This window comes from Lontra canadensis, unplaced genomic scaffold (assembly GCF_010015895.1).
Source record: "Lontra canadensis isolate GAN:19392208 unplaced genomic scaffold, GSC_riverotter_1.0 scaffold94, whole genome shotgun sequence".
NCBI lineage: Eukaryota > Metazoa > Chordata > Mammalia > Carnivora > Mustelidae > Lontra > Lontra canadensis.
In genome coordinates, this window is record NW_022631088.1 from 5,889,175 (window position 1) to 5,915,293 (window position 26,119).

At 58.6% G+C, this 26,119-nt stretch overlaps 2 protein-coding genes across 7 annotated transcripts in view; one reads left to right on the forward strand and one right to left on the reverse strand.

The window, feature by feature from the left end:
• Nucleotides 1–1,583: 1,583 nt before the first annotated feature.
• Nucleotides 1,584–9,133, forward strand: STARD5 (StAR related lipid transfer domain containing 5). 2 transcript variants are annotated; one of them, XM_032836868.1, is made up of 6 exons: nucleotides 1,584–1,756; nucleotides 2,401–2,450; nucleotides 2,807–2,939; nucleotides 7,337–7,454; nucleotides 8,107–8,200; nucleotides 8,950–9,133. In XM_032836868.1, exons 1-6 carry the CDS (start codon nucleotides 1,658–1,660, stop codon nucleotides 9,095–9,097), a joined length of 642 nt encoding a protein of 213 aa, XP_032692759.1. In that variant the 5' UTR covers nucleotides 1,584–1,657; the 3' UTR covers nucleotides 9,098–9,133. The 2 variants fall into 2 exon arrangements, with proteins under 2 accessions (XP_032692759.1, XP_032692760.1); XM_032836869.1 differs by lacking the exon at nucleotides 8,107–8,200.
• Nucleotides 9,134–12,615: 3,482 nt separating this feature from the next.
• Nucleotides 12,616–26,119, reverse strand: part of IL16 (interleukin 16) — a 71,375-nt gene continuing 57,871 nt past the window's right edge. For 3 of the 5 annotated variants that reach the window (XM_032836771.1, XM_032836772.1, XM_032836773.1), the window contains 7 exons: nucleotides 23,655–23,805; nucleotides 20,780–21,872; nucleotides 19,173–19,341; nucleotides 17,142–17,243; nucleotides 14,776–15,034; nucleotides 14,415–14,537; nucleotides 12,616–12,967 (listed from right to left, as the gene is read on the reverse strand). In XM_032836771.1, the coding sequence (XP_032692662.1) occupies nucleotides 12,774–12,967; nucleotides 14,415–14,537; nucleotides 14,776–15,034; nucleotides 17,142–17,243; nucleotides 19,173–19,341; nucleotides 20,780–21,872; nucleotides 23,655–23,805 (2,091 nt within the window). In that variant the 3' untranslated portion in view covers nucleotides 12,616–12,773. Of the gene's footprint in view, nucleotides 12,968–14,414; nucleotides 14,538–14,775; nucleotides 15,035–17,141; nucleotides 17,244–19,172; nucleotides 19,342–20,779; nucleotides 21,873–22,247; nucleotides 22,316–23,654; nucleotides 23,806–26,119 lie in introns of those variants that run through there. The other 2 variants (XM_032836774.1, XM_032836775.1) reach the window with 2 other exon arrangements.

Genomic DNA, 26,119 nt, shown 5'->3' on the forward strand with positions numbered 1-26,119 from the left:
TATGGCCCAATTTTGCCTTTAAACTATTGCCTAACGTTTTGTGGCATTTTTGATATGCTTAAGTTTTTTTTAAAGATTTTATTTATTTATTTGTCAGAGAGGGCACAAGCGTGGGGTGAGTGCTAGACAGAGGGAGAAGCAGGCTGCCCACGGAACCGGGAGCCTGATGCAGGGCTCAATCCCAGGACCCTGAGCCAAAGGCAAACACTTCACCGACTGAGCCACCCAGGTGTCCCATGCTAATTATTTTTTAATGTGGTTATGTTATTGGTCCTTTGTTTTTATGGCTCCTAGGAACACCCACATGTCTCTTCGCTTGCCCATTACAATGGCACACAGAGACACGTATTATTGTCCCATTTACCCTTGGAGGAAACTGAGGCTCTGGGTTAAGTGACTTGCCCAAAACCACACAGCCACTACTGGGGGAAGCTGGGTCCAGAGTCTGGGACCCCCTAATTCCCCACGCCCGGCTTCTTTACAACCCAGCAGCTCATCACATCCTCCAAAAAGGGTTTCCAAGCAGTCCTTTTTTTTTCCCAAGCAGTCCTTTTGTTTACGCCATTTTTCAAACATTTAAATGAAATGATAAGCAAACAAACAGAAATAGACCTCAGTGAGGACCTTTTCAAATTTATTTAGTTGGTTATAGAAGAGGAGGAAACCGAGACTGCCCTAGCCATTCACGCGCAGGGGATGGGACCCCACAAGCTCCCCAAGACTGGGGACATCTGCTCCCAGAGAAGCCTGTACTTCTTAGCCGGAGCCCAGCTCTCCCCCAGTTGTCTGGGCATCTCAGCCTCCCGGACACCCCCACTGAGGTCTTTCAGGCCCTACTGGCCACAAACTAAAGAGAACAAATCGAGGGTTGATGGAGGGAGGTGGGCAGGGGCGGGGCTAGATGGGGGACGGGCATTAAGGAAGGCACTTGTGATGAGCACTGATGTCCTGTGTAGCGATGAGCCGCAATTTCTACTCCTGAAACCAGTCTTGCACTGGGAAGTTAACTAACCAGAATGTGAGTAAAAATTAAAACAACAACAAATGTGCCCAGTACTGGACGCGCCAGGTGTCCACTCCGCCGGGCCACCAGGGGCTCAGGCCGCAGGACGGGCCACCGAGCTGCCCGCTGCCGCAGCCCCCAGGTCACTGGCACAGACCTCCGGATCCCACCCGGTGGGCACTGCCCGAGGAGCTCTCCGCTGCCCGCCGCCGCCGCCGCCCGCGCTGCAGGCCCCACCGCCTCCCCGACTCCCCGCGCCCCTCCTGCGCCCCCCAGGTCATTCCTGGCCCTGCGACAGGCCTCTGGGCGATCGGAGCGGAAGTCCCTGCTCCCGGCCGCCTCTGCCACCCGGACGCCCACCCCGCCCCTCCTCCGCCGCGCGGGGCCCCTCCCAGGCCGGAGGCGGACCCCGCAGGTCTGCACCGCCCGCCCAGGACCGCCCTGCCCGGCCCGGCTGCCTCCCGTCCTGCCAATCTCGGGGCGGGGCGGGGTCCGCCTGCCCGCCGGGGCCAATCCGAGGCGCGGGGCGGGGCCGGAGCTGTGGCTCCGCCCCCGGGGCGGGGCGTCACGGCCTCCCGGACCCAGACCCAGAGCCAACCTAGGCCACGGCACTGCCCGGCCGGGATCCCGTAATCGGGGGGACCGCTTGGCGCGATGGACCCGACGCTGGCCGCGCAGATGAGCGAGGCGGTGGCGGAGAAGGTGCTCCAGTACCGGCGGGACGAGTCAGGATGGAAGATTTGCCGGGAAGCCGTGAGTGCGGAGCTGGGCAGGAAGGGGTGGCGTGCTCCCGGGGGCTGGGGTCTCCGAAGACCCCAGGCTCCTCCTCTTCCTGCCCCTTTCTGCTCTCCAGTACCCTGGAGCTGGATAGGGTGGGGGTAGATTCCACTGAGGGTTGATTCCTTAAAAAACCCTGGGCCTGTTTGCACCATGACCCCGGGAGATGCGGATCTGTCCCTTTCAGTGAGTGACTTGCCCAAGGTCACTTGGCCAGCAGACGGTGGTTAGGCTCCAGAGCCTGCCCTCTTCTTGGCCGGAGCCTCTCCCCGTCCCCAGGAGGGTGGCATGGGCATAGTTTTGCTTATGCGAGGCTTCTGATTTTTAACAAATAGATGGAAATTGCTTGAGGAGACAAATGGCATGGTGGCTTTTAGGAGGTTTGAAAATCACCCCAAGCTCTTGGAATCAGCCAGTTCAGGACTCCTGCTCCACCACGTTCTGCGGGGGGAAAGCTCGGTCCAAGACCAACCCCTGCCCTGCCACACAGGAGTTGGTCAGCGTGGAGCAGCCCATCTCTTGAGGCTGCAGACTCCTCTTCTGTAGCGCAGGGGACTGGGTCAGGTGACCTCCCAGAGCCTTTCTAGCTCTAAATTCTACGATTCTGTGCCTTTTGACAGAATGGAGTGTCAGTTTCCTGGAGGCCATCTGTGGAGTTTTCAGGGAACCTGTAAGTGCCTGCCTCGCCCAAGTTTGTGAGAGGGGCCACTCCCTTCTTGATGTCTCTGTGGGTTTGCTTCCTAAAATCATGCCGATCTGCCCTAGCACCCTGGAATCCACTTGCCGGTTATCGTCCAGAAAAGCCTCTGTTGTTATGTGAATCCTTTCCAGCAAGCTGTATCTCGTGAACGCTTACGGTCCGCTTTGGCAGGTGTGAGGGGGGGGGAGGCTGGTTCACTCGCAGCCCCCGACTGCAAGGCTCTCTTCAAAGAGCAGGGACAGGTGTGACGTCTAGTCCTGGCCTCTGATCCCGGGATCGGAAGCTTGGGTGGATTCCCCCGGCTCACTTTCCTTCTCGTGCTCCAGGTACCGGGGAGAAGGCATCGTGAACGCGCCCCCGGAGAAGGTGTGGGACTGCATCAAGCCGCTTCCTGGGACCCTTCGGGCCAAGTGGGATGAGAACGTGAGCAGCTTTGAAATTATCGAAAGCCTCACTGATGTAAGTCTTTCCAAGCATGGTCACCCTAGGGGGTCGGGGACACCTTTTGGCAAGGGCAGCACCCCGCATGGCCCCGGTACCGCAGCAGACACGGGCTGCCCGCTGCTTGCCATGCTCAGGCCCAACCTTGGCCTGGGCGCAGGTGGGAAACCGTGTGACCAGATGGGGGGAGACGCCCTAAGCAGTCAGAGAAATGGCAGGATCAGCAGCGCTGGTCAAGGCTGGCGGCCTGAACGTGCTCTGAGGTCACTAAAGCCTGGACTCGTCAGCTCGGGTTTGAAATGGTGCCCCTCGATGGGGCTGTGATAATGAGTCCAGAGCCACAGTCAGAGTCAGGACCTGCCTTGCTGGTAGCCTCCCTGGATTACAGTTTCTCCACTGGTGCGAGTGTATGTCATCCAAGCTCGAGCTGCCCGGGAAGAACTTTCTAGAATAATGGAAATGTTCTGTCAACCCTGTCCACTACAGTAGCCCCCGGGCCCCATGGGGCCACAGAGCACTTGAAAGGTGTCTCGTTGGAGGAAACGAGTTGTTCATTTTATTTACTTTTTATTACTCTCGGGGTAAATTTAAACAGACATGGGGAGCTAGTGGCTATCGTATTAGCGTAATTCTAGATGCTTCTGTCTGAAGAACAGTAAGCGTTAGGAACTTACAGCGTGAAGAACCCAACTCGTTTGATTACAGAAGTTAGGAAGGGGGGTGGGGAGTCGTAGCCAGAACTAATAATAAAGTTGCCCTGGGGGAAAGTTGCCAGTCCGATAGTTCTGAGGTGTGTAGACATGATGCCCTCTTGCCTGTTTACACAGATGGTGTTTGCAACCTCACGCCACAGTTCTGTGCTGGTCCATCTGGACGACCCAGGTGCTCTTGGCCTGGCCCAGAATTCACATTTGAGTTCATGGTCTAGAGTTTATATGGGTGTTTCCTGAAGGGTGGGGCACACACCCCTGAGATACAAGGTTGTTAGGCAAACACTGACCTTGAATCATGCATGGTGATGTCACCGGGATTCAGTTCTTTTCTAATTCCTCTCAGAGCTTGAAGGGGAAAGTTTCATTTCAGTCCCTGTGACACCCATTTAACACTTGCTAATCTTTATAACAACACCCGGTGATCTCAGCCTCAGAATCAGAATTAGAAGCAACAATCCTTTGTGTGTATATTTTACAGATAAGTAGCTTCCTTTTAAAATAAATTTATCCAAGTTTATGAAAGTGAGTACATTTGGATAAAAATATTGTAAACAGCGACGTAGGAGCCACCAGAGAGAGTAAAAAAAATTAGGAAGCCGGTAAATGAATAGACACCTATGCCTCGAGTTGGGAAACCAGGGGCTAGTGGCCTTTACAACAGAACCCAGATGTGACAGAATGACCAGTTATGGAGTTTTCTTGAAGGTCACAGGGGCTGCATTTCTGTGGGCTGTTTAGACTTGGAAGTTGGGGGAGGTAAGGAAAAAGGGAGGCATCCAAAAGGGCTTTCATAGGCTGGGATCCTGGAGGCTTGGCTCTGACCAAGCTAAGGTTGTTTTAGCCTCTTACAAATAGTGGCAAGTTTCTTGGAGGAATGTCGCACGCACCCACCCAGGAGGGGCGTGGGGGAGGTTGCGGGTGGTCAGCTCAGGCTTTGTCCTCTGCTAGCCTTCTGCTCCCTCATCAGTGCCACAGGGTCTCTCTCTGAGCACCCTGGTTCTTCCTGGAAAGGCATGCCTGCTTCCCTGCCTGGGGCCCGCACGGACCCTCGGTCTTTGGCGCATGGCTGAGCCAGTGTGGGCCCAAAGCAGCCCCCACGCCCTGCCCCCTCCCCCTTCCCTGCCTGACCCTGTCAATCCTGTCCTGCAAATTTTCAAATGTTTTGCGCGTATGCCTCCAGCAGAGTTCCGAGAAATTCCACATCATCCCCATATGTCCACTTGATGCCGAACATTTCGTTAACGTCTAAAATTTTCATCATAAATTGCAAAGCAGAGCATATTTTTTAAAGATTTTATTTATTTATTTGACAGACGAATGAGAGAGGGACAATGGCACAAGCAGGGGGAGAGGGAGAGAGAGAAGCAGGCTTCCCACCGAGCAGGGAGCTTAGTGTGGGGCTGGATCCCAGGACCCTGAGAACACGACCTGAATTGAAGGCAGGTGCTTAACCCACTGAGCCACCCAGGCCGCCCTAGAAGCGTGGCATTTTTACAGGGGATAAATCAGACAGTTTTAGGCAAAACAAGGACGTCATTCTTTCCGATGCATCTGCATGACATGAGTTTTATTTACTATCGTTTATTTTAAAAGTATGTTGATGCTATATAGGCCAGGAGTGAATGGTGTAGAAAGAATTCTTGAGACATGTTAGGCGCAGAAAGGCCCTTTTATTAAAGCACAGGGACGGGCCCGTGGGCAGAGATATCTGCTCTGGGAATGAGAGGAACCACTGATTATACAGTTTTAACTTGGGGTGGGTAGAGGTAAAGGAAGTTTCCAGAAGGGTTTTCATATGCTAAAGAAGACTTCCAGGATCCTGGAGGCCTAGCTGTGGTCAAGCTAAGGTTGCTTTTTGCCTCTAGCAAGGCAGTCCTGAGTTCTTGCAGGGGTATCTTTCCCGACTCAAGTATTTGTCATTCATCTTCAAGCTGTAAGGAAATTTAATTTTATCTACTTTCTTTTGCCTTTGTTCTCCTCATCACACATGAACACTTTTTCCTGAAACAAAAATTTTATTTTATTTTTTTTCTTGAAATCGTTTCTCCATTGCTTGCGGGCTACGGAATGTCACCCTAATATATTTATGCTTCAAAGACATCATCCTTCAATAATATGACTATTAATTATATGTACATAATGCATCTCCTGGGACTGCGTGTTAGAAAGAATCTGGACTGAGATACGATTGTAAGTTATTAAGACAGGACGATTGTATTACAGATGTGGATGAAGCACTAGTATATGTAAAAAGTAATACATTTTACATCTATTGAAGAGAGGACCGGGAGGCCTTTTCTCACGCGAATTCACAGGCCCCTGGAAAGATAGGACTTCCTGCTAGGAAGAGAGGGGCGCCTGGCTGGTTCCAGTTGGTGGAGCAGGTGACTGGATATCGGGGCTCCCTGAGTTCGAGCCCCCATTGTTGGATGCAGAGATGACTTAGAGATGAAATATTCGAAGAAAAAAAAGATGGAGGAAGACGGAAAGATGGAGCCTTCAGTGGACGGGGACTGTGAAAAGAGGAAGAACCAGGCTGCCGGTGAGCTCAGGTTTCCGAGAAGGGGAGGCACAGCCGACCTGTGGTTCCTCCTTGCCATGACGACGACAGTGCAGAGAAGGAACCCTCCCTTGCAGACTGGTGTTTATCAGCCTGATTTTGAGCACTCCCAAATACTGGAATTCTGCGTCGGCGAGAGAGATGGCAGGCGGACAGCAGGAAGGATGAGACACAGATCCGTGCGCGACTTTTGGGATTTATCCCACGTTGCCGCCTTGGGTGTTTCTTACCAACACTGTCCATGCTCCTTCAGGAGGGATGGATCCTGCAGCAGGAATCAGGACGAGAAGCCAGCGGTTACTAATAAAAATATGGATAGATAGATATCACTTCTGCCATTCCTGCTGCAAAATAGGAGAATTCAGAAGTGTCAAAACTGCCTTGTTTCTAACAGCAAGCTTTGGCCTTTAAAAAGAGTAAGAGGGTGGACATGGGATCCTAACTGTGGCCGTGCTCAACTGGTGCAACCAGCGTCCTGACCTGTCCCTTTGGTGCCCTGGGGGACGTGGCCGCCAGGACCGTGCCTGCTAGCAGGATTCTGGATGGGCAGGGTGTGCTGTGCATTTGTCCCCAGTGGAAAGGGAGAGCCTGTGTGGAGGTGACCCTGTTCCAAGGCTGGTGTTTTTAGGAGGAACACAGGGAGGCCGCGTCGTCTGGAAATGGATTCCCAGTGCCCTCCTGAAGACTCAGACCCTCAGGGCACAGGTGTCTCTGCCAAGACACTCCATGCCCCAGTCTTAAAACCCAGTCCCTTAAAGGCAGTCCCTTCTTGCCTGTGCCATGCTCCGGAGAGGTCCATCCCATCCTACAGCTGACCTGCTCTTTCTCCACTGTGACCCGGAGAGAGCGGTGGCCCTGCTGGAGGAGGGGAAGGATGGGATAAAGCCTGGTTGGGTTTGGGGTGACCTTGCCTTCAAAGTGGGAGGGTGGCCTGGTGGCGTACTCTGAGATTGGGGTGCGGATCAAGGGGGGGCTCCCTCCAGGGCCGGCCTGGGGGGACCAGAAGGCTGCCCAGGCATAGCACTGAAGGAGGCCCTTGCTCTGAAGGCCAGACTCCCCATACTCCCCGCTTCCCAGACACCGGGTGTAGGGCAGGGCAGGGAGGCCTGCGGCAGTAAACGCAACCCTCTGTGCTTTGACAGACGCTGTGCGTGAGCAGAACCACCAGCCCCTCGGCTGCCATGAAGCTCATCTCCCCCAGAGACTTTGTGGACTTGGTGCTCGTGAAGACGTATGAGGACGGGACCCTCAGTTCCAATGGTGAGTGACAGCCAGCCTGCCACCGGGGACTCACAGCCTGGGTCCCCTGTTCCTCATGCACCTGGCCACGGCAGCTAGTGGGGGATCACCCTGGGTCCCCTGTTCCACGTGCACCTGGCCTCTGCAGGTGCAGGGGGATCGCATGTCGTGGGGGGCCATGGCAAGGGAGCGCCCAGGCCAGTCATTGTATGTTGACGTCACAGACATGGCCAGCATCCCTCGTCTTTCCCACTGAGGCTCATGGTCTACGCTGTCGCTGCATGGGGTTGTGGCCCTGTCCCCTCCCTCCTGCCCCTGCACATGTCCCACTGCCTCCTGAAAGCCACAGCCCTCGCCATTTGTCCAGATCCTCTATGTGGGGACAGATGGAGATGGGTGCCTCCCTCCTGCCCCCTGGCCTTACCCTGTAGAATGTTCTTGTCTCTGAGATGCCAGCAGGTTTGGGAAGCCGTGAACATGGGTGTGTGCACGTGTGGTGGTTTGTGTGTGTGTGTGTGTGTGTGTGTGTGCACTCGCGTGTGAGTGTAAGGATGGCAGGGGGCTTGGGGACAGGTCCCAGGGCACCCGTGCTGACTCCTCAGGCTCCAGGTGGTGTGGTCTGCATGCACAAGAGCTGAGGTCGTAGCTCAATCCCCGTTTGGCTATCTTCCAGCTATCAACGTGGAGCACCCGTTGTGTCCCCCGAAGCTGGGTTACGTGAGAGGGTTTAACCACCCTTGTGGCTGCTTCTGTGAGCCTGTGCCAGGGTAAGGATCATCGGGGTTGAATAACGTGCCCAGACCTACGCGTAGATTAACTGTGGACCTTCTGGGCAATGGGTGCGTTAATTACAGTTTGCAGTAATAAACCAGCCCGTAGGGAGCCCTGTTCTGGACACGTCATGACGCGGTGCGCCTAAGCACCAAGGGAAGGCCCCAGCACCAGGGGAGGCCTTGTTCTTACTGTTTCCAGTGTGGGGCTCCCCTCCAGTCCCATAAGGCAGGCTGGGCAAATGTCATGGTCCCATTTAGCAGATGAGAGAAGGAGCTCATGGAGGTCGGAGGACCTCTCCCCGGTCAGAGGCGTCAGAGGCTGGCAGTGCAGGGCCAGAGGGCCAGGTCCTCCCTTCTGTGCTCTTTGACCTCTGTCAGCCAGCCTGGAGCAGCTGATAGGGGGCTGTCCCCACCCCATGTCCCATGCAGGGCTTGTCTCCCTTCAGTGAATAGAAAAGCCACAGCCCAGAGCAGCCCGTGCTGGGTTGTGCTGCTCACCTGCCCACCGTGTCCCTCTCCAGGCCTCTGTTGCCCTATCTGTGCGACTGGGAGGAGGCAGAGGTTTGGAAGGTGCAGGCCCTCGGGCTCCGTGATGGGCAGGTGCCGTGTTGGGTGGGGTTCCCGATGACGAATCTCAGTGTCCCGGCCTTATCTGTCAGGGTGGGTGCTCCTCCGTGGCCTTGGGGCACAGCCCCCATGCCCCGCTCCTGACGCGTGACGCGGCTCTGCCCCTGTTTCCCTAGGGAGCCCAAAAAGACCCACCTGGTCACGTTCTTCCAGACCGACCTCAGCGGCTACCTCCCGCAGAGCGTGGTGGACTCCTTCTTCCCCCGCAGCATGGCCGGGTTCTACACCAACCTGGAGAAAGCTGTGAAGACTTTGTACAACTGACGTTTGCACATGCTAGCCGAGGACTCCCGGACCTCACTGCAGAGCCCTGATGCCAGGATACCAGAGAGCTCCGAGGGCCAGTTTTCACCCTATGGGACCTGCCTGGGGACAGCTCATTTCGGCGGAGAAACCGGTGGGAGTGGCCCCCGCCACTCCACTCCCCGCTCCGGGCCGGCGAGGGAGTCGCTCCTTGGCCCTGGTTGTCCGCAGACCCCAAGGGGTGTGCTCTGGTCTGAGGCCTGTGTGTGCCAGTCACCGCCAGAGGCCACCTGCCCTGCCGGTTAGGAAGGACCCCCACTGACGCCAAAAGCCAGTCTCTGCTGCCTGGTTCGCACCCAGTGCCCTCCGAAGTGACCACACGGCACCAGATTTTCCCCCTTAAAACAATAACGGCTTGGAAAATACTCTTTTAACAAATGAGCTAAGCATTGGGGAAAAATACATTCGATATTTCTTTTGGTTATAGGTTCCATTTGAATCTGTCCTTTCCGCTCTTTTCCACTGAGTTAACTCCCGTGTCCCCAGCGGACCCCGGCCAGCTCAGCAGCCTCAGGGCTGGTGTCCTCCGTGCTCGAGCCACTCTGCTGTCCCCATGAAGGATGGGAGGGCAGGTCCCCTCCAGCGGCGCTGCCTGGAGTCCCCACTCTAGGCTCTGCTCTGAGATCGCACAGGTCTGGCCTACTGTGTGGGTCATCGGAACAGGGGAGCATGGCTTTGCCACCTGAAAGGGGCCTCAGCAGCCACACGAGGTCCCCTCCCTGTCTCGGGTTGGGACCACACAGCCTGTCACAGTGAGCGGCATCTCGTGTCTGACCCCAGTGTCCTTGAGTTGCGGTAACGACGGTCCGCAGGAAGTTTCCAGAGTCCCCCCAGGGAAAGACAGCCCCGCCTCGTGCGTAGGACTCACTTCCCCACCTTCGAGTCCTGGGGCGTCTGTCTCTGGGTGTGGTGAAGCACGAGTAAGCTTTGAAACAGGAGGGGTTAGGGGGCCCCCTTTTTACAGGTCGCGGTGGGACCGCAGACTTCACAGTCCTATCGTTGGGACCGTCCCGCTGACTTACCCAGAAACCTTCCTCAGGCTCTCGGATTCGTTAGATCACATTCCCTCGGTAAGTGCGTAGCAGGGCCTGACTCCGCCGGGTGGCCGCTCAGGAGACCCCGGAAACCACCTCTGCCTCCCTGTCTAGCAGGATGGAGAGCCCATTGCGCCGCGGCTCAGAGGGTCACAGGGTCCCTTGGGGGGAAGCCGTGCTGCCCGGGAGACTGAAAACGTGCCCTTGTCCTGGTGCCTGCCACTCACTCAGAATTCCTTCTCCCGGTCAGTGCCATCACTGGCCCCTGCTGCACGGCCTGTCTTGCAGGGACAACGTGGGGACGGGAATAACAGTCCCCAGGTTGCCTGCTGCTTCAAGTCCCTGCAGATGAGATGAAGTACCGACTGATTAGATGCGGCTCAAAGCAAGGAACCAGGGCGGCCTGCGAGAGGCCCTGGGGTGGGTGCGGTGCCCACAAGGTGGGAGTGGGTCCCTGATGGTGAGCTGTGGCGCTTGCCGTATTTGGGGGTGACCGGAAGCCGTTCACTGAGGCGCTCTCCTCTGCCTCTGCCCCCTTCTCAAGACGTCGGCCAGGGATGGCCAAATCTTCCGCGTAAATCCCAGCACCGTGACTTCAAACGGATGAGCTCTTGTGTCGAGACCTTGCTGGCTCCTGGACTGAAGACGCGTCCCCCACCCCCAGCACCGAGCCTGGAAACGACCAGTGGCGGCGTCCTGAGTGGGGAGGGAGGGACCTTCCGAAGCAAGAGGAGGGACTGGGAGGGCCGCAGGCCAGCTGTGCCCTAGTCCTGAGACAAGCCTGCTGAGACTTGCGGGGTGCCTTCTGTGTGTCCCCGGCCCGCGGCCAGCCCTGCGCTGGTGTGCGTCCCCTGCTCCGGTCCCGATAGAAGGCCACTCCTTCCCTGGGCTGGTCCTCATGCCTGACCCGGCTATTTGCCCGGCAGCTGGTCGCTACGAGATGGTGGGACCCGGGTGTGCCTCCCTGGCCAGCCCGGTGGGCAAAGGCAGGATCCCGTGGAGTGACCCGGGGAACTCAGGCACGTCTTTCCGTGCTGGGTCGCAGTGATCTTCAATGTCTGTTAAACCTGAAGAACCAGTCCGCCTGGTGTCTGAGACCTTGTCTCTCTGCGGGGGCGCAGGGCAAAACTCACAGGGGAACACGCCAGGCAGCAGGCAGGGCGCGACCGCTGTGAGCCTGCCGTTTTCCTGGGTTGAGGGGATCGGCAAGCTGGCGCCCACTGCAGTGACGCTGCACGTGGCAATGGCGTGAAGAGGGCCCCCCGGTGAGAGTCCTATGAGTTCGCTGCCAGGAAACAGTCTGCCTCCTGCAGACCCTGGAGAAGCCACCAGATTCCACTGACGTGGCCCCAGTGCTCCTGGCCTGGGAGTAACTCACTTGTGTGTTGTCCCCAGACTCCACCAGTCACGGGGCTGGGGCAGGGCTGGGACGCTGCGGGGGCTGGTCGGGTGCTGCTGCTTGCTGCTAAGACGTAGGTCTGCCCTGAGCATGGCCGTCAGGCATTAAGATATGAACAAAGCAAATATGTGCTGGTCCATACTGGCCCGTCAGTCTGTACTGAATCACAGAAAAGAAGGACTTAGTCTCGGCCACATCGTTCACCAACCTGGACGGGCCGGGCCACTTGCCATCTCCCAGTCTTGGCCCCCTCATCAATTCAGTGGCACAAAACCACACCCCATAGAACCCCATTGTGATTAGCAAAGACTGTGACTGCTAACGCCAGCCTGGTGCTCGGCCCGGGGTAGGTTGACGATAGCAATTTCTAGTTTACCGTGTCATACACGTGCTGGTCCATGCTGTGGCACACCTGCCCATGCTTTGGGTCTCACCTGTACTCCCCTTGGCGTCCTTGCCCCACCACCCAGTTCCCCCTAGGCCTTGGATCATGTCTCCCACCCAACAACAACCAGCTTCGCAAGGTTTTTGTGTTGTAGATGGTGTTTTCCCCATAGCCCAGCAGCGGCTGCCCTCGCCTCGCTCCTGGGTCGGCTTCCCCGATAGGGTCCAGCAGAAGATGCCTCGGGGCTCTGAGGCAGGGTCAGAAGAGGATCCCCGAGCCGGCTCTCACTCTTGCCTCAGCCGCCATGTGTGAGGAAGCCCAGGCCTGGGGCGAGGCCCGCTGTGAGCGTCCAGGCTGACCGCTCCAGTTCGGGTCCCACCAAAAGACCACACCAGACTGACCCTCGGGGGCAGTGATCGAGCAGCCTCGGAGCTGCTTGGGCAGATGCCCAGGAGAGCAGCACAGCCCATCTCCGTGTGACAGACGCGTGAGAAACGCAAATGCCGTATGCGGCGTGAATCATCCCACCGTTCCAGGACTCGGGAAGTCTGCCAAGCAGGACATGGGTTTCATACAAACCGGGACACAGCCGTTTTATTTATAGCACCACAGTATTTTCTTTACACTCTCTGTGCCTCGTCTGTATGGGCCTCCCCGTGACTCTGCCCTTCCTTTCGGGGCTGCCCTCTGGCTGGGTGACTTTCTGGAAGGTCAGGACCAGGGCAGTGGCACCAGGAAGCACATCTCTGCTGTCCCCTGTCCGGGCGGGGAGCAGCAGTGACCCTGAGAATTAGCACTTGTGAGCAGTTCTGTGCTTGCCTATGGGTCTCCCGCCCCTGAGGTCCCCTTGGCCTGATGGCTTTTCCTCCTGATGACAATCGGGACAGGTCCATCGGGCAAGGTCTTGATGATGTTCCAGGCTTCAAACCGCGTGAGGCCCTGCATGGCCGTGCCAGCCAAGTGTAGGAGCTCGTCCCCTGGCTGGATTGTCTCGCTCTGCTCCGAGGCGGCCCCTGAGAGGAGGAGGAAGAAGATAACGGGTTGCACAGTGACCGGGGAGCAAGGAAAGTTACCTCCCAGAGTCAGTCTCCGAGGAGCAGGACAGCTCGGGAGAGAACAGGGTGCCCGTCCCTCAGGAGCTTGGCGGTGGGCCTTTGATGGGGCATCTCGTCAGACGGTGACCTCAAGGTGGGCACGCCAGGCTCTAGCTCCGTGGCCCTCAGGAAAGGTGTAGCCTGTGTGTCCCCAGAGAAGGGAGGTTCCAGGCAGCCCCAAGCTCAGAGCCAGGTTGAGGAGACTTTCTGGATCCTAGAGGCCTGGAGAAGACCCCTGCGTCTGTGGGAAGAGGACAGAATCGTGTACGGCCCCCACTCTTTCAAAGGACTGTTGCTTTATTGTAACGAATTTCCCATCCGTTTGCCACCATGAGATTCAGAGATAGTGACTAAAAGCTAATAGTAATGAGAATTTAAAAACTGCTCAAGTATTTCAGATCCTTGTGCCCATCGGGTGTCCAACTAGCACTGCGTGGGGAGCAGTCGTGCCTTTGCACTTGCCAGGAGCGTGAGGACTGGGGTAACCGGCCAGGCCTCAGAGCTGGTAGTCCACCTTCAAATGCTAAGAACGTCTTTCCCAGAGTTGGAGTAAATGAGGATTCCCGGGGAGCCCCCCGCCCCAGGGAGCCTCCTCGCACCCGGGTCCAGACACACCCCACAGCTCTGTGTGGACGAGGAGCCCCGGGTCCTGGGGGGCAGCGGTCACTCAGCAAGTGAGAGGCTGAGCTGGGGCCTGAAGCCGGGTCCCTTGACCCCTGCCCGGGGCTCTGCCCCAGCTCCCCGCCCTGCTGCTGGGGCTCTAGCCTGAAGAGCCCTGGGAGTGCAGGCCTCTCACGACAGTCATGGGGAACCCTGAGTGACCCCCACTTTTGGCCGGCTTGCAGCTCAACCTGAGATGAACAAAACGTCAGCATTTTGAATAAAAATGAGAGCTGACGGGTCCAGGAGTGGGGGGAGCCGAGCGAGGCTGAGTGTGTCCAAGTGGGAAGACCCTGTCCTTATTTTAAACTTTGATATTTTGTTCATTATGGATTTTGTTTTATTTTAATTCTTAGACCTAGTGCATTGAAATTGGCTACTGCGGGTCTGGGGACCCCCTTCAGGGCCATGTCCTGGGCTGTGCCTCTCTGGCCTCACCCTAGTTCCGGGCCCTGCGGGGCTGAACCAAGCCTAGGGCTTCGTCACTTACCAGGACCCAGAGAATGAGAAGGGGCAAGGGGATGTCCCGAGGCGAGGAGAGAAGGTAGAAAAAGCAGAACTGAGTCCCTGAGTGGACTGCCTGCCTCCAGGAGGGCACGGAGTTGTGGGAGACCAACGTGGCCCAGAAGGTGCCCAGAAGCATTGTGGGGGCCTGGCCTGACCCCCCCAACTGGAGAGAGCGCAAAGACGCAGACGCACACCACACCTTTGAAAATCCGGTTCACGGTGAGAGGCTTGTCGCCGAGCAGGGAGCCCTTGCCGCCCTCCAGGCTGAAGCCCAGCCCCGCGGAGGTCTTCTCCAGCGTCACTGTGTGCACCGTGGCCTCTGCTGCAGGGGAAGCACAGGGACGTTGTTAGGGACGTCCTCCTCTCTGGGCATCCACGTGAGCTGGGGAAGGCTGTCTGCCCGCCTTGCACCCGTGCCCATGCACATATGAACACAGACATGTGCCCCCAGCAACATGCCAGGCAGGCCACGCATGGTCGAGGAGCCCCAGCCGCCCTGGCCCCACGTGGTCAAAGGCGGTGTGACCCCCAGCGCCTCCCGCAAGCCTGGAGGCACTTACTGGAATCTGCGGAAATGTCGCTGGCCACAGAGGCTGCCGTCGTAGAGTCCGAGGAGGAGTTCGGGTCGGGCGTGGCCTCCAGAATCGGCCTCCTGGTGACGATCACGGCTTGCCTGGGGTCCCGAGCTTGGCGGAGGATGGCCAGGGCATCGCTGTGTGTGGCCCCTTTCAGGGACTTGCCGTTGATGGACAGAACCTCGTTGCCCTTCTGAATAGTTCCCTCCTGGGAGGCCAGCCCGTTGGGGAACACTCTGTGGACCTGCAGAACCAACGGAAGTCAAGACCTGGGAACCCGCCGGCGTCAGCTCCAGACTCGTGCTGGAAGAGGATCCAGACCAGGTGGTCAAACCTAGACACCCAGAGCAGAGATCCCCGGCGAGAGTGGTCAGACCCGTCCTCAGAACCCTTCCTAACACAGTGCCCTAGCCGATCCCAGCAATCCCAGTAAACAACCCAGGTCAAATCTCTCGCCTTCCCGTAACGCCTCCCGGAGTGTTTTCCCGAAGCACAGGTTCTGTGCCTCCTGCGTGGACCTAAGGGAAAGGGCTCTAAGGTCTGGGTGAAACGGAAGGTCTGAAAATGTCTCCAGTTTGTCGGAAGACGTATTAGAGACTCAGCAAAGCCACTTTGCACCGCACTTCTGGAAGAACACGCAGTGATCCCCGAAAGCCTTTCAGCAAACCATCCTTTTTTTCCCCGTGCTGTTCTTAGGCCCCCGTCTTCTGCTGGATGATTTTTTGAGAAAATGCTTTTCTGGGAAGTCTGGGCATTTTTAGAGCTCCTCCCGCAGAAATTCTGATCCAGAATTTCTATTTTGCTGAAAGAGGACCCCACCCGGTCCCCTTTCAGCAAAATAGGTGGGGTTTTTAAAACAGCACACGTCTTGGCCTCTGCCTCTTTAATGAGGTCAGTTCTACCGTGCACAGCTCGGAGGGCCTGCGTGACGGCGTGCAGGGCTGTCACTGAGACATGCTACAGCATCGTGCAAACCAGGCTCTCAGCTTCTCTCCATTATTTTGCTGTTCGAAAAATTCTGCGTCACAGTCAGATGTGGCAAGGCTCCCCAGGCTCTGTAGGAGACCCGGTACGAAGCAGAAGTTCTGGTGGGTATCTCCGTCCCCTGCCGGAGTCCCTCCTTGTCCACCCCCGCTCCCTGAGTCAGGGGGAAGGTGGTTGACACAAGCCAGTGGGTGCCCAGCACGGCCCTTGGTCACAGAGGGTGCTCAGCATTGATTCTCTTGCAATGGCGACTTGGGAAAGGAAAGGACGTGTTCCTGCCCAGAGGATGAGAGAAGGAGTCCGGTGCACGTGCCTGGCCAACGTGCACTGTCTGTTTGGTGTCCAGGGAGGCTGGCTGAAGGGGACGGGGACAGACAGGCAGAACCCCGGATCCCAAGGGCTCTTCTCACAGGCCCGGCTCTCACTCCTCCTCAAACGGAAGGTCAACCGCACAGCCGGGGGCTCTTTGCAGTCCGGGGCTGCGTGCCTCGTGACAGAAACAGGTCCTGGGTGGTTTTTGGTGCTTTTCTTGTGGTAGAGAGCCTGCTTCAGAGAAGGAAGTCACAGCTCACGCGGGGGCGGCTCTGGCCGGGCCGGTCGGAACAGCCGAGTCACTGGCCGGGGCGGGGGTGGGGGGGGTGGGTGTTCCGTGCAGGTGGGTGGTGAGCTGGAGGGTCAGCCTCCAGCCGGGCAGGGGAATGCATGTGCGCCGCACCAGGAGGCCCTGCAACAACGCAGCTGTCACGCGCAGGTGTCCGGTCCCGGCTGTGCAGCCTTCCACGCAGGCCCCGAGCCCATAAACCATTCCTGTCTAAATGTCCAGTCACAAACAGCTTCCTGGTCTCCTTGTCCAGAGCAAGAGACGTTGGATAAAATCTGCTTCGAATTGTTGACTTGAAATTCGCACAACGCACAATGAGCCACTTTCAGGTGTACGATCCAGTGACATTCGCTGGGTTTGCTGTTTTTTAGAACATCCCCTTTGACGTTGAGAAGTTCTGTCCCGCGGTCCCGCTGTGAGGCTGAAACACCTGGGAGCTTTTATTTATTTATTTATTTATTTATTTTGCGTTTCCACAAGTGATTCCGGTTCCCTTGCCGTATACAGGGTGTCTGGGGTCCGCAGAGACCCCGCTTGTTCAGTGAAGGATTGCGATGAGGGTCAAATGTGCAGTCATGTAGGGGACAGCACTAGGCTTCTTATAAAGGGTGGGGTCCCCACATCTCCCCTCTAGGACCCTGCCCAGTGGCCTGGCGCCAGCCACTCACTTGTCTGAGCCCCAGAGTGAGGCCCTTCCTGGCAGGTGTCCTTTCCGCTGGGGCTATTGCCTCTGGCGCTCACGCACCCCCAGCCCTGGGCCACTCACCGTGATCGCTTTGTTTTCAAGATCCGCTCCTCCTGCCAGGCTGAACCCGAGGCCGGCCCCTTCTTCCTTGTGCAAGACGGTGACATGGATATTGTCTAGTTGCTGTGGAAGGAAACACATCTGTTAAGGACATGCACCACGCCAGCCCGAAAAATCTAAGAGCCACGTCAGGCTCACTCCGTCCCCGAGCCCAGTGTGGCCACAGGCCAAGTTCTAGCCTTTCCTCGAACCCCATCCATCACCCGGACCGGGAGCACTGTGCTTTCTGGAGTCATAGGAACTTGAGCAGGGAAAAGGCGTGTGTAAAGTAACAGGTAACCAACCCTCTTTTCCTCTCCTGGCTGCCCCACCCCACCCCCGCAATGTGTTCAGACAGGGCCGGGCGCCGCTAAGTCAGCTGGAAACCCGGCGCTTTGGGGAACACAGCTCTGCCATTTCGGTGTGGGGCGAGGCCAGCCAGGGGCCTGCGGGAACGGCCAGAGGTCAGGGCTGGTCTGCACAAGTTGGCTCATCCCCTCCTGGCTCCCTCTTCCTCCTCCTCACGGGGCACCGCCACACGTGGAGGAGCTCGGCCAGGTCACAGCCGCAGCCCATGCAGGCGCCCGTGCACACACGTGCCCACAAGAGCACACGCACACACGGCTTCCCACTGTGGGCTCACAGGAGCCAAAACAACCCCTCCGACCGTCTGAAATCACGGACACTCTTTCTGGTCTTGACCTGAGGCCTCAAGCTCAAATGCATAGTGACGGGGGAAGGGGGAGTCGCAGGCAGATCTTTAAAGGAGTGACTGAGGCGTTGCGGGGTGATGGGAGCCGCCGAGAACCAGGGAGCCTGTCTCCCCGTGCCCTAGCCACACAGACCCAGGGCTACCCAGCGGCCCCTTTCATCGAAGAGAGAAACCTGACCACCAGGTGTCAGTTCAGCTCTTTAGAACGTAACAGTTTAACAGTCCCCACGCAGACCAAATTCAATATACTGGCGGGCCCATGTGGCTCTCGGGCCACCACTTTGCCCCTCGGTGCTAGGGAATGACCCTGTGTCAAAGGACTCCCTTGCTCGGACACCACGAGAGCTCCTGGCGTGCTGCTGACCTGTGATACCTGTTGGGAGTCCCCGAGACCCAGAGGGATGGGGGCACCGCTCCACCCCCCTCTCTCTCAGCAATGGCCCAAATCTCCCCACTTTGACCCAAGTATCAGGTCACCTGCCCTTGCCCAGCACAAAAGCAAGTGGTCTCCCAGGGACACCCTAGACAAGACAGCTCTATGTTTTTGACCCTGTCATTCTGTGTGAATGAAGCCCTGGGGGACGATGGTCCCGGGGTCCGGGAGACAAGTGAGTCACTGCCCAGGGCGTCCTGTGTTGGCCGGGCTGCGCCAATGCCCTTGACCTTGGGAATTTCAGCTACGAGGCCTCCTTAATGCTTTCACCCGGTCTGGACGATTCTGGGGCAAAAAACCCTTGCAGATCCAGGACGACCCAGGAGGGCCAAGCCGGTGAGCCGGTGCTCACCCATGCTGAGCCACCAGTTCCTCTGCGCCCATCTTGGGGGTGTGCTCAGAAGCAGATGGGAAGTGGGACTTTCACAATGACTTGAGTGAAATGGGGCCCCCTTGCAAGCCCTGGGAGCCGTCCCATCCCCCCATGCAGGGGAAGTCTCCGGTGTGAGAGTGCGCGAGGCAGGCCGCTTACAACAGCGCGTTCCCGTTAACACAAGCTGGTCCCTGGATGCGCACGCCCGGCCGGCGGCCCGTGGGACAGGGACGGGGCACGGAACTTGGAGAAAGAAAACTGTCGCGCCCCACCTTTCTCATTTCCAGAATGGCAGGAAAGATGCAATAAGCCAGAGGTTTTTAAAAGCACTTTCTGAGCTGCCAAGCATCCTTCGAGGGCGGGTCTTACTGTGGGCCAGTGAGGCAATGTCCTCCCATGGGGGCAGGGGGACCCGCAGGGCCACTTCTGCACCAGCTCTGGCCACGGCTTGGAGCACGGCCGTGGTCACTCCAAGCGCTCGCCAAGGAAGCCTACCTTCAACGTCGCTTCATCCAGAACCTTCACTTCCTCAATGAGCTTCTTTAACTCCTCGGAGCTCAGCAGGGAGATGACCGACTGGCCAGACTGAGGGGAGCCGTGGTCCCAGCTTTCAGCTTCCGTGGGCTCACCGAGGCCCTCTGTGTACTCTCTCAGCTCTGAAAGGCTTTCAGGGGCAAACAGCACAGGGCACTGATCAGAACATTACAGGAGCTCGCGGTCACCGCGTCACCCTCTGTTCCAGGCACGGGGCTGGGCACCCACACGCATTCCGTCATTTGATGGAGTAAGTCTGAGCGGATACCAGCGTCCGCCACTGAAGCATCAGGACCGTGGGCGTGCGGAGGGCGGGCCCTGCTCTGTGCTCACGCGGCCGCGGGAGGCCCAGTCCGGGAGTCACGGTCACAGGCCGTGGCGTGTCGGACTCTGGGTCAGGGTGTACAAACGTCAGCACCTCACTCCAGAGGACAGCGGGGTGGACGACTGGCACCAACGCCACGGTCGGACCGCGGCCACGGCACCTCGCACACACTCACCCCTGCGCTCCTTCACAGCAGCCGTCAGCACCCACGAAGCCACCACTGTTAGCACCTAATAACTACAAGCGGCACCACACAGCCAGCGACTGGCCTTCCTTTTCCTTTGGAACCGATTGGGATATTCTGTAGCCAGTTTTTTTTTTTTTTTTTCAGCTACACCTCATTTTTGCAGGAAACTGTGGTTTCAGCGAGAAGCCGTTTCCCCTCCCTCCGACCCGCAGAGCTCCGCTGGGAGCAGGTGAAGCCGTCCTGGGGCAGAGCCCATTGGAACGGTGAACCTCGCTGTTGGGACCGGAGCGCAGCTTCTCCGCCAGAGAGAGCCAGCTCCCGGCCGCCCCCCCATCAGCCCAGCTCCCAGGAGCTACCCGTGGGTCGTCCGGCTCTGGAGCTCACAAGGGCTCCCTCCCGGGCTGTCTGCTGGGGCTGGGACATGGAACTGAGAGTCAGCGGGTCTCAGACAGGTCTCGGCAGTCTGAGAGTGAGAACTAAAGGTGGGACCTGCAGGGTTGTCCTAATTCGAGGCAGGACCTCGCCCCCCAGCGGTAGCCCCGGGGGACTGTGGGGAGCCCTCCGGTTTTTGGACCAGGTCCTGCCCACCTCCTAATCTCAGCTGAAGGGCAAACTGAGAGTGAGGAAGCCACTCGTGGTCCCAGACATACGAACACCCAGTCCAGGGGCCGGAAGCCACCCACAGAATATGTGTGAATTCCTTCAGGGGTGACGGGGAAAAACAGGGAGAGGGTCATCCCCTCCTGGCTCCAGTCGGGTCTTCTGAGCAGGAGCGGGACATGTCAGATGTGCATTCATTCCAAACCCTCATGGACAGCTCACCGGGGACCACCAGCACAGCCCCCCTCCCCAGCCCTCCCAGACCAGGGGTCGGGAAAAAGTCCTCCTTCATACGGAGGGTGTAATGCACACGCACGCACCCGGGAAGGAACAGGTAGAACCATCCCTCCGGGTACCTGAGACATCGTAACTAAAGTTATGCACAGTTATGAAAGAGAAGACGAGAAAGAATGGGAAGACCGACAGGAAGCTGCGGGAGGTCCTGGGTACACTCACTTGAGGGAGAAGCCTGTGTCCAAGGCAGGAGTTTCTGCAGAACTGTTCGCGGCTGGGGCGTCCCCGGCCGACGACGCAGGAGAACCCCCTTCCTTGGGGCTGCAGGACGTCTGGCCCCAGGAGACGGAAGACGGAAGGCACAGCAGGGACTTCATGACCGCCGACGACACTTGGCTGCTGATGGAGTAGAGCTTGCTGGTCTTCTCATCCAGCGGCTTCATCTCCCAGGACTGGGTCCGGGACAGGGGGAAGCTCCGCGCCCGCTGGCCCGGCATCTTGATGATGGGGCCCTGGGGCTCCTCCGTCTGTGCAGACAACAGCCTCGAGAGAGGGTCGGGGTCACGGAGGGGGGTTTTCTGACCCGACTGCCTTCCGGACAGAGGGGACCCTGACACACCAGGCTCATTGTTCCTGGGGGAGCTGGGGGAGCCCCGGGACAGCGGCTCTCGCTCTGGTGGCTGTGGCTCGACGGCGGGGGGAGCTCCTCGCCCCAAGCGGCCAGGACCCTGTCCTCCCTGTTGTTCCCCCGGTGCTTGTGCTGCTTCCCCCCAGGAGGCCTGCAGGCTCTGTCTCTGGGCTCCTCTGCTGGGCAGCGGAGAGGAGCCAAAGGTCTCAAAGGAGCTGATCCTCTGTTTGATGGAGGAGGAGAAGGTCCGAGTGGGGGGCCCCGGGCGCTCCTGGGCAGGCGGTGTCGGCTGGGCGGGGGAGGCTGTGTCGGGCAGCCGCCTCGGCTCCTGGGCACGCGTCCTCAAACTTTTCAAACTTTGGCGAAACCAGGCGGGCTTGGGGGCCACGGGGGGACCCTTCTTCACGGTGCCGCCATCCACCGACTTGTAAGCTTTGGGAGCACCGCCAGCGGCGTCCAGCTTGGACGGCGTCCCATCGGGGTGGCCCCGTACCCCGACTTCTTCACCCAGACCGACGCTGGGCGGCAGAGGCACGTGACTGTGGTTCTCGCTCATGATGGGGCTGAACAGGTTTTTGATGCAGTCGGAAATTCGAACCCAGGGGTCTTCAACTGTGCTATCAAGGCTGTAGTCCATCCGAGCCTGCCTCTTAAGAAGAGGGTGCTTCACGGCGGAGGCTGGGGTCCCTGGGGAGCACAAACAAGGCCAAGGCCGAGCTTTACACCTCCGTCCTATTTTCAGAGCTAATAGCAAGGAGCCTTCTGCAGGAGAGCAGCCCTGGTTGGGGGAGCAGCTGTCCCCCGCCCCGGTACTGTTGCCTGACAGCAGGGCCAGCAACGAGCACCGCAGAACCGCAGTCAGCTTCTCCACGTTTCAGAGCTGGAAGGATCTGCAGAGACTGTCTGGCTCGATCTCTGGCCCTTCTCAGTTGTGCAACATTCACACGGGCAAGGGATCCCCTGTCGGCGACAGCCCCGTCTCCTGACTCTGCCCGCTTCCCGCTGCTCTACAGCGGCCTGCCCGTAGTCGTGCAAATTTAAAAGCCAAAGGAATGTTCTTACCTTTCCAAACTCGTAAGCCAAAGGTCACAGAAGGGCGGCCATATTTGCCTTGGACCACTCGTGTCGTTAAACACGAGCGTGCCTTCCAATGGGGACCCCCAGCTCTCCTCGATCCTTAACCCACTTCTCGCTGCTCAGCACCTTACATCATCTGTGCACCCACCGCCGGAAAGGTGGGGAGACTCCCTTACCCGGGGACAGAGGGAGGCCACCCCCCAAGAACCAGCCAGCAAAGATGCCAAGTGGACGTGTGACTGTCCTGTGGCCCCCAAGTCCGATCTGGCCCCGGGTACATAGCGTGTTGCTCTGGATTTGTGTTCCGGGAGCTGCGTGGTACCCGGAAGCAGCCCAGCGAGAGGAGCGCTGACCCCTGCTGTCCCAGTCTCGGCGCAGGGCTTCTGGGGAAGCAAGCCGAGGGAGCCTTAAGGCTCAGGGAACCAGAGCTGCTCTGCACAATCCGGGAGACCTGCGGTGGGGACTGGATTCCAGGCTTGGCCAGCGGGCCCAGGCCTCTCAGCCCGGCTCTGCCTTTGTCCATTGCTCGGCTGCAAGGGGCCGTCCGGAAGCTCCGCGGTCAGAGCCAGCAAGCCCTTTGCTCACAGGCGTGAGGCGCTCTTAGGAGCGGAGCACCCTGGTGTTCTGTCCTGTGTTCCTCAATTGGGGTGAGGAGGGGGAGGGAGCATGGAGGAGGGGAGCCTGCCGCAGTGGGACACCTGCTCGGGAGAGATGAGCCGGGTATAACCCACTCCCAACCCTCCGGGAGCCGCTCATGTGCTCTCCACGGAGCATTTCTCCAAAGGGCATGTGGTTTGTAGCCACTGCTGGGAGCACCTCGACGACCCCAACAGGTTTGTCTATTCTCTGTCCCGCGGTCCCTCCCTCTCTTAGCACCTAGCCCGAGCCCCAGAGGGCCAGCATTCAACAGAGGTTGGGGTGACATGTGACTTTCCACACCCCACTAGTGAGCGACAGAGGCTCAGGAGAGCAAAGGAGGTCGCCTGGGGGCGCAGAGCCAGGGGTCCCACATGGGTCCTTCCAACCCCGAGTCCTATGCCCTGACCCCACACCCAGCCGGAGGCACAGCCACCCTCCCGGACACAGCGCCCGCCAGCAAATGCAAGGCTGCTGCCTCAGCTGGAGGCCCGTAGGATGCCACATGCGAGAGGGCGTCCCCCTCCACCCCGTGGCTGACTGCCTTGACCGAGCCCCTCCACGGCATTGCCGGTTGGACCATGGGGTCCTGCCCCCCGGGCACCTCAGGGCTCCTGCCTGTTCATCAGCCTGTGTCCAGCTGCCCCATTGGGCACAGCCCTCCATCCCCGGCGCCAACACACAGCCTTGCCTCGGTCCTGGACCTTAACCCAGAAGGTCCTTCCTTCCTTTGGGAAGCCGGAGCTGAGAGCCTACCTGGGCTGCCTCCTCTCCTCCCGGGCTCTGCCTCCGAGGAGGGTGCCGTGGGCGGGCCAGCCGCAGGCCCCGGGCAGCAGGCAGGGGCGCAGGGGACTCTCCCCACTGTGTCTTCCTGCGGCAGCGTCGGTGGCAGCTGCTCTCTGGCTTCCTGTGGTGTAAACAGGAAGGGAGACCACGTGAAAACGGTGGCCTGCTGCCGTGAGAGGCCAGGCACACGCAAGCTGGCACCGGAGAGCCCGCGCCCTGCTGCTCCCCCGATGGGCTCCCTGGCAGCCCTGTACGCCGGCCCCTTCCTCCCCAGGGCTGTCCGCTCCCCAGAGGCCCAGGGTGCCCCATGCCTTCCAGGGAGCCCACGTCCTGCACAGAGCTCCTCCTGGCCAGGTGTAAAGTCCCTGGGTGCCCTGAGACGGGGACCAGGAACTCGGGGTGTGAACGGTAGCTGCCTCCAGGTGAAGCCCTGGCCTGGGAAGGGGGAACAGCAGGCTCCTGGTCTTAATGAACGTAAGGTTCGGACACTCGGAGCCAAATGCGTGTCTGTCACTTCCCGCATGGCTCTCCATCACAAGCACGCTTCGAAGACACCAGGCCCTCGGGACCTGCGCCCCAGCGGCCCTCTCCGCACCTGCCGTGGCCAGGTCAGTCCCTGGCAGGCGTGTTCTCCCCACCAAACCCGGGATGCAGTCTTAGGCTCCTTCCTTACGGGCTCGGACCAGCCGGACCAGCCCCAAGCGCCCGTCTCCAGCTGGCCTGGGGTTTGCGTTCCCACAGCACACACCAGAGGCCGGCGGGGCCCCGAGGAAGCAGACAGGTGAACGAGGCTTCCTAGAGAGATGCTTTCTGTCTGGTTCTTGAGCAAAGAGTAAGAATGTCCCAGGCAGAGAAGCAGAAAAGGAGCGCTCCAGCGAGTGGGACACAGTGAGAGGGACAAGCATGACGCCAGCCCAGGCAAGAAGAAGGAATAGGGCAGCGTCATCACAGGGGCCCTCCCGTGTGGGCTCATCTGCAGGTGCAACACTTCACGGTGCTGTGGTGGCCCCATGTCCGCTCAGTCCAGAGGCAGGTGGTGTGACGGGCTGGCTGTCTGACAAAGCTGCAGGCTTCTCCCGCAGAGGAAGGGAAAAAGGGGCAATAAATGCATCATTTGGGACTAACACAGAAATGGCAGATGTCTGTGGCCTGAGGTCAACATCTCCGTTGGCAATCAGCATTCCCTGACAGTGGGCTCCCGGAGCTAGAAATGTGTTCACAGAGCCTCGTCCCCACCCAAGGTCCCCGTCAGAGACCTTAGCCTGGGGAGAGCGTTGGAAACACAGGGAGACCAACCAACCCAGGAATCACTGGGCTCCTTGAACTAGTCCTTTGAAGAAGCAAGACTTGGCTGTGGTATTTGGAGCTTGAAATACTAGCCCAGGGGTGTCTGAGACCCTCATCATGCAGGGAAAATGACAGGGGGCTAGGATTCAACTTGGCTCATTCGGGAGCTCCGTGTGGTGACATCTGTCTGCATCCATGGATTGCTGACAGTCTTACAGGCTGACATAATCACTAGTCAAAGCAACTTTGCCTCTCAGAACAGACATGAATGTATTTTGCTGTTTCGTTAACACACCTGTTATTATTAGGGTGTTTTTTTTTCCTTAATTAGCCCTCAAAATAAATCCAAGTTGACTCAAATTTTTCTGGAAGCTACTTCGAGCTCCTTCCCTAGCACAGTGCTCGGTGAGTGAGGGAGAGAGAGGGCAAAGAAGAAAGGACAGACGCGTGGGTTTACAGGCTAGACAGTGTGTTTTCCGCCCGAGTGATGGTCTGAGCTGATTTTCTAGAAGGGATCGAACTGGTCTTTTGCTGAAGGAACGATCCCGAGGGTCGTTTTGGTTGTGGATCTGAAGTTCCTGTAGGTCTCAGGTTGGGAAAGATTCGGGGCTTACCCCGGAGAAAGGCTGCAGGGGGACTGGGAGAGAAGGGGGAGGCAGAGGGAAGGATGGGGCCAAGCAGAGACCCATCCAGTGGGAAATCCCCAGGAATGGTCGTGGGGACTCGAGGAGGGAGGTCCGGCTTTACTTCTTGGTTTTGTCCTTTCTCTGCGACTCCCACTCCCAGTAAGAGTAGGTCCTGCGGCTTGTGCTGCTGACAGGGGCCTGCCGGCCACGCGGGACTGAGCAGAGGGACAGAGAAAGGCAGCTGCGGGCAGGGGTGGGGGAGGCCAGACAGTGGACCCCAGTGGACCCCCGCAGACCCCCGCCCAGGGAAGGCTGCTCAGAGGAAGCGCCCACGCCCCAAACCGCTGCGGGCCCTTCCTGCAGAAACCCCGCTTCTCCCTCCAGAAACCCCGCTTCTCCCTCCAGCCACCTGGCCTGGGGACACCTGCATCTAGGACCTGGCTGAGGTCCCCAGGGCCTCCTCAGGCATCCCCAGGACACCCTGCGGTGTCGAACCTCCAGGGCATTCCCCAGGACACCCTG